This window comes from Lipotes vexillifer, unplaced genomic scaffold, assembly GCF_000442215.2.
Source record: "Lipotes vexillifer unplaced genomic scaffold, Lipotes_vexillifer_v1.1 scaffold1, whole genome shotgun sequence".
Lineage (NCBI taxonomy): Eukaryota > Metazoa > Chordata > Mammalia > Artiodactyla > Lipotidae > Lipotes > Lipotes vexillifer.
Genome location: NW_006779068.1, coordinates 987,158 through 994,678, shown reverse-complemented (window position 1 = coordinate 994,678; position 7,521 = coordinate 987,158). Strand labels below are relative to the sequence as shown.

Below are 7,521 nucleotides of genomic sequence, written 5' to 3'. Positions count from 1 at the left end.
TGCTGAATAGCAGCTGGTGAACACATATCATTAGCCATGCTTTCATTTTTAGTGATATGCTCCAAACTGCTTTCCTCTGGAATTCCACTCTTTGCTCCAATGTACTTCAAAGTCGATGGTTCTGGAGGTTGCAGTGACTCTGACTGATCAGTTATTTTATGTGAAACATCTGTGCACTGTACAAAATTATCTTTTTGAAAGTCAAAGTCTTTATTCCCAGTGATATTGTCAAATTGTTCATTTTGTCTACTATTCATTACTTGGTGATTGGGTAGAGGTTTCTGTGGCTCAACCTTTTGCAAAGAGGGCAAGCTGAATATCTTTGCTATTTGGGAATTATAAGAGGTATCACCTTCAACAAGAGAACAAATACTGCCAATCTGTAATACATCTCTGCACACAATATCACTGTCCTTTGATATATATGAGGTTTGCTGATCACTCACAGGATACTGGATATCTGGTTCTGATTTGTTATGCTTTCCTTGATTGGTATTAGGTGTGACTTCTGAATTAGTATTAGTTGACTCACTTTGCTTATCCTTCTGAATTAGTGGGAAAATCTTGGTGCTTGTGGTACTTGTCACTGGTTCATTAACGTTCACAGCAGCAGTATTTTCCGAGGATTTGTTTTGTAAGCTACAAACACTGCCTTCTTTAATAACTGGATACATTGTTTCAGGTAAAGCTTCAGCTGTTATACCTTTGACAGACAATGTTTTGACATCTGAAAGAATTAAGGGTGATACTACAGCAATCCCCTTTGTAGTAGTTGCTCCTGAAGACTCATAATTCTGTGCTACCATTGATAAAACTGTGTCTTGTGAGCTGTTTACAATTTTATTCTGAGAATTTACCACAGCTGAAAATGGACCCTTCTCACAGATGTCCGCAGGCTTTGAAATTCCAACTGCTGTTGTGGGTTTTTTTGACTCATTACACTGTTTTTCTTCCATAGGTTCTGAAGGTTGCTTTTTCCACAAAGACAGACATGTTGCTAGCAATTCCATGGAAAAGTGAGAGTCACTTTTAGAAGACATTCCATTGAAGGATTTATGCTCAAAGCAAGAAGAGTTGTTTGTTATCTTGGCATTTATATTATAAGTAGTTGGAGTACCTGGAGTTTCCATGGTTTTCAAATTCACTTGGTTACCAGTGTTCTGGATATTTGGATTCATTTCAAAACTATGCAGTTTAGAATCATGAATACGTTCATTAGTATCTTTTAATAATTTCTTCTGAGTTTTATTTCCAGATGCAAGTAAACTGAGAATTAGCCTATTTTTATTTGGATACTTTGAAACATATTCCTCAAAGGATGTAGACTGAGGAAGAGAAGTTGCTTCAGAATTTGTTGGCACATTTTGTGCAACACTGACTAAATTTCCTGATGAAAACTGAGTGTTATTTAATATTGCCTGGGTAATCTCAACAGTTGATGTCTTTAAAGAACTCACAACTTGCGAACAGCCAGAATTTAGTAAAACAGAACTGACTTGGTTAAAATTTCTGTCCTGAAGGTTGGAATTCAATGTATTGTGTGTTCTATTTGTTTCTTCTGCAGATTCCATTACTGTTGGTGGTTTATCCTCCACAGTATCTGGAGGGCCTAGGGTTACCTGTGGTCCAGACTGGATTTTGGCAGTTGGTTTCAGAGACAACCCACAATTTTGAGCTGATTCACTGTAAGAGGTATTAGTTGTTTTAATACAACCTGCTGCCATCAAAAGATTTTTATTAATTTTAATTTTCCTTGCAAGGTCCGAAAACTTCTTTTTTATTTCTACTAATGTTTTAATATCCCTCACTAACTTTTCTTTCGTGGCACTTGTGTCCAGTACTTGATCTGAAGTTAGATTTTGAGAATCCACTCTTTTCTCTTGATTATTTTGAGTAAGAGCCTGAACACCATCCACATAAGATCTAACAGGTTCATTAAAAGGCTGATTGACATTGGTATTTACTCTCAAGTTACAGGAATTTCCCATTGTGCTGAAATTTTCATTAAGGTTTTGCCACTGCTGCTGAAAGCCTCTACAAAAGTCTTTCCTCATTTGAGGTAAGTGCATTTCTTGACTCTGAGGAACTTCCATAGAAGTGTGTTTAACAACATGCTGAGTACTTTGCAGAGGCTGGCTTGCATACCTACAGTCATAAGGAGGAGGAGGAGGTCTTCTGTCAGTTTGAGTAACCGCATACTGATATGACGGTACAGTTGCAATCTGCTTTGACTGTAAAGTCAGGGCAGGATTTGGAGACTGACTATTTTTAACTTGTAATGATACAGAAGACATAGGGGTTTGTTTCTGAAGAGTAGAATCCTGGAAAAAGCTTCGTGATGAATAAGTATATTGCTTTGGAAGCGGTCTGTAATCTGGGTAAGTCAAGCCACTGGATGCACACTGCTGTGCCCAATCAACCTGTTGCTCTGATAAAGGTAGGTTAAGTCTCGGGTTTCCTTGATAAGTTATAGGAACTCTTCCAGAACTAGAAGGGATCATTTGTAGTTGCATGGAATAGGTATCTGATGTTAGAAATTGATTCTGTAGTGCACGTACATTGGGCGTATTCGTTCCTAAATCAGTCTGATGAGATATAGTTGCCCCTGTATGAGAAAGCATAGAATTCCTCATTGGTGAGTTCAACCATACATCCTGTGTAACTCCTGAAGACATTTGCAAATCGTGATTTGGTTGTTTGGGTCCTTTAACATTTGCATATGTTATTCTTTCTACTGAAGTTTGTGAGGTCACAATGGTCCCACTATGCATATCAGAAACAGGGATTTGTTGGGGAGTTTTATAATTTCTGATGTTGAGCAGCGGCTGTGAAACTGGATTTAAATTACTGAGAAATAGGCACGGTTCTTGGTTACTTCCAGGATGGTTTAAAGAACTTTGAGATGCTGTGGTAAGTGTGTTTACTAAAGCTTGCTCCAAAAAAGATGCCTGTTTTTTAGGATACTGTGGTGGTAAGGTGACACTCTCTGATTTTGCATTCCAGTTCATTGTTGATTTGATGCAGTAGCAGTGTATTAAAAGCCAGCTGTTTTGAATATCAGGAATCTGTAGGAAATAAAGACCTTTTATTAAAAAGCTGTTTTGCCAGGTCAGAATTTCTAAGATAATTTTCTTAGTTTACCTTATCACCAATGCTGACTATGTCTAGCAAAATTCCTGAAACCTCAGACTAGAGAAAGCTTCATCTTTGATTTGGATAAAAGGAACAGCAAAGGAAGATGTAATAATAAATATGGCAAATGTCAATAAAATTTTCTGGCGTGTTCAACAGAAATTCATTCTACCCAATATAGTTAGTATTTTGTTTGTTACATTTAAGAGACAATTACTTTCTGCATTTACTTATTTTAACTAGCTCTTTATTCTAAGTAACCCATGATCACTGTAAAAAATAAAATTAAAAAAAAAATCAAGCATATACTAAGAAGCCCTTACTACTGTCCATCTCCAATGTCTAACTCCCTAGGGGTACCTACTGTTACCTTTCTTTCAGAAAATTTCTATATATAAAAAAACACCAATACATAGATAAAACCTCATCTTTTATGACAAATGGAGTCCTACCAAACATGCTGTCTACACAGTTAGCCTCATTTTCATTACTATACCTAGGATATCTTATCATTTCAACTACACATATATCTATCTCACTGTCTGCATAACATTCCACATTCTGTGTATATCACCATTTAACCATTTCTCTATTGATGGACATTTGGTTTTCTTAAGTTTTTGCACTTATAAACTATCCTATACTAAGAATTCTTGTATTTATGCTTTTATATTTGTGCTGTTTCTGGAAATTCCTACAAGTGAAATCAATATGTAAAAAGACACTAAAATTATTTTCATAAGCAGTGACAAACTGCCTTCCAAAAAGACTGAAATAATTTATTCTCTCACCAACAGTACAGGGACATATCTAAAAACGGACAAATCTGTAACAATAAATGATAGGGCAAACAAACTTGACTTAAACGTATTAATAGTATACCAAACAACTGCAGAATACACATTCTTTCCAATGCACATGGAATTTGTACTGGTACTGATCATATGGCTAGGCCATAAGCAAATCTCATTTTTGAAGGATTACAGTAATTCAGATTAATTCACAGTGGAATTAATCTAGAAATTGTAGAAAAAGGACCTAGGAAACTGCCAAATAATTAAGAAATAAAGAATGCAGTGAGCTCTGGTGTCTCTTCCTCTAATTATCCAATAGGATACCAGACCTATTGAATCAGACCCCACCCTTATGACCTCATTTACCTTAATTATCTCCCCAAAGGCCCCATCTCTAAAAATAGTCACACTGGAGGTCAGAGCTTCAACATATGCATTTGGTGTGTGTGCTGGGGGGGACAAGACACACAGTTCATTCAGTCCATAATGGGCTCCCAACCCCATGTTAACATATGACTTGAGGATAATTTATAACATTAAATAGAGACTGGGAAACAATCTCTGTATTTATCATACAAAGTTAAAAATAAGTTAATCCAAGGAAAAGACAGAGTGAAATAAAACGAGAACAGAGATTCAATAAGTCACAAGTTGGTAACAAATAAAAATCAATAAGCCTCTGACAACACTGATCATCATCAAAAAAAAAAAACCCACTGTACTGGGAAAAGAGGCTATCACTAGATCTTACAGACATTAAAACAGTAATGTATATATCTTGAGTATTTCCAAACATTTAAAATTTAGGTGGAATGGAGAAATTCCCTGAAAAAACATACCCTAACGTCTATAATTAAATATCTTCACAAAGAAAACAGCAGGGCTGTGTGGCTGTACTGGAGTGTTCTACCATTTATGGAAGAGATAACCTAATATAACCTCTTTAAAAGGATAAAAGAGGGAACACTTCATAGCTTATTTACTGACTCTATCATACCAAAGCTGAAAAGAAAGACAATTAAGAAGCCAATCTCACAGAAACAAACACAAAAGTCCTAAACAAAATGTTAGCAAACCAAATAGGGTGGTACATGAAAAGGATAACATCATGATCAAACTGACTTTATTTCAGGAATACAAAGTTTGTCATTGAAAATTAATGAAAGTAATTACATTATAATTATTTTAAAAATCATATCATTTCAACAGATGCAAGAACTTTTGATAAAATTCAATTAAAATTCATTAAAAGGACAATTGTATAAAACCAAGAATAGAAATAAGTTTCCTTAATTTTGATAAATGGTAATTTCAAAAATTCAGACCAACAACAGTAATATTATTAATAATAATAGATAACTTAAATAAAGATGCCACTATCACCCACTTCTATTCATTGTAAAGTATAAGAATTGTGAAGGAAAATATAAAGCTGACTATTAAGAGATGTTACGTAGAAAATCCAAAACAATCTGTAGATCTTTTAGATCTATTACATGATGGATCATAGTGTACTCAAACTAGATTGAAGAAGACACATGTTACCATGTGTTTGATTTGTTGATGTGATTCTTGTGAATTTTATTTATGTATTTGCTCATAAATACAGTAGAAGCGAGCCTTTTGAGGCCTGGTGTCAAGCATGAAATAAAGCTGTGACTAGAAACTGACTCCAAGACTTCAGAGGTTTCATTTTTTGTCATTGCTGTACCTGAGCCAAGATTGATCTGTGCATGCTGGCAGGAAGAGGCAGAAATTTTGGGGATCTCCTGCCAAGGCGACCTAAGGTGACACAGGTGGCATTAGAAACTCTCCCCCTCCCAAAATGAACACCTGATCTTGGAGATAACGTGCTCCTGGGACTATAAAATTAGGTGAGCTGGGACTGTTTGCATTTGAGACAAGTGTTGCTGTAACCTCATCTCTTGTTGAGGATCCATTCACCAAGGCATTGGCCACCAGAGGCTTTGCCCGAATGGACAGTCTTCACCTCATCACTTGTGACCCAGCAGTAATCCAGACCTGCTTGAGTGCCTCGTTGAGGAGACTAGTGTCTTGGACCAACTGGACTTTTCTATTATGGATGCATGCATGGACTTGGTTCGTTACAAGCACTTCGTTCTCAAAGTGGTTTTAACTTTCATTCTGCATTTTTAGATACGTTTTTGCTTTCTATTTCTCTGCTTGCTTCTTCTCACTTATGTGAAAGTCAAAGTCATTGGTGAACTCTATGTTTGTCCTGACCTGTCATTTGATTAAGGTAGTAAAGAAACCTCCCTCTCTTTGAGAATTTAATTTGTCGGGGAGCCAGATCACCCTTGACCAGCATGACAGCATGCACACTTTGGTTTAAAAACAGGTCCCAAGGAGAAAGATCTGTATATTCTTCACATGCTTTCTCCCAGGAAAGCTCCTTAACAAGACAACTTATCAGAGCAAAGTATAATACAAAGTAAAAAGCAGTACTACCAAATAGCAGTATTACAAAAGAGTTAATGATAAATTCCCAATAATTTGCCCTATTTCTTATGTGAGCTTGGGGGTGGGAGGCTGCTACAGACTGAATTCTGTTCCCTCAAAATTTATGTTTAAGTCCAGTTCACTATATTTGGAGATAGGACCTTGAGTGAGGCAATGAAGGTTAAATGAGCTCATAAGGGTGGGGCCTTAATCCAACAGGATTAGTGTCCTTATAGAGAGACAACCAGGTGTATACACACACAGGAAAGACCATCTGAGGAGACACAGAGAAGGTAGCTGTGTGCAAGCCAATGAGAGAGACCTCAGGAGAAACCAAACACATTGATCTCAGACTTCCAGACTCTAGACCTGCAGAAATTTATTGTTTAAGCTACCCAAGCTGTGGTTATTTTGTTAGGGCAGCCCTGCAGACTAACACAGAGCTTATGGGTAGGAAGAGAAATGCTCCTTACAAATAATTTGGGGTTGTTGGGTTTTTACCCCCTCTCTCTCCTTTGCTGGCATAGAAAAAAACTGAAGCCTGGAAAACCAACCTTGAACTACCTAAATTAAAAGGAGAGAATTAAGGGATCTCCGTGGCAGTCCAGTGGTTAAGACCCTGCACTTCCACTGCAGGGGGTGCTGGTTTCATCCCTGGTCAGGGAACTAAGATCCCACATGCCACTTGCTGCAGCCAAAAACAAAAACAGAACAAAAAAGACCTTTTTCCTGACTGCAGCCTCTACTTTTAGATACAATGTATTCTTAGACCTTTTGAAGAGATATTTTAATGGAGATAACCAGAGACAGGATTTCCATGGTCTATCATTTAAATTTTTCTTGGAAAAATAAACTCTTTTGCCCCCAAATTTGCACCCTGCCCTCTTATCTCCCCTCACCTGTGACAGCCATGGCATTTACCTAACAAATTCCAGCTACTGCTGAACTTAAGAACCTCTCTGCACAGGAGTAGCCAAAGTTTTCTGGGGAAAAAACACACAAGCCAACAAAATGAGTTTACACATTGCACATATCAACAGTGCATGACAATTCTATTTCATTTTGTTGAAATTTTATTTATATTTAAGTAATTTAATTTTTCCATTCTTCTCACCTCCCTGGTCCCCCACCACCC

At 36.9% G+C, this 7,521-nt stretch overlaps 1 protein-coding gene across 1 annotated transcript in view; it reads right to left on the bottom strand.

Annotated features, from left to right (window-relative positions):
• RESF1 (retroelement silencing factor 1) overlaps positions 1-7,303 on the bottom strand; it is a 13,682-nt gene extending 6,379 nt beyond the window's left edge. Inside the window, exons 1-2 of the mRNA XM_007452180.1 lie at positions 7,286-7,303; positions 7-3,065 (exon numbers count right to left, since the gene is read on the bottom strand). Coding sequence (XP_007452242.1) covers positions 7-3,065; positions 7,286-7,303 — 3,077 coding nt within the window. The remainder of the gene's footprint in view (positions 1-6; positions 3,066-7,285) is intronic.
• Positions 7,304-7,521: the final 218 nt, after the last annotated feature.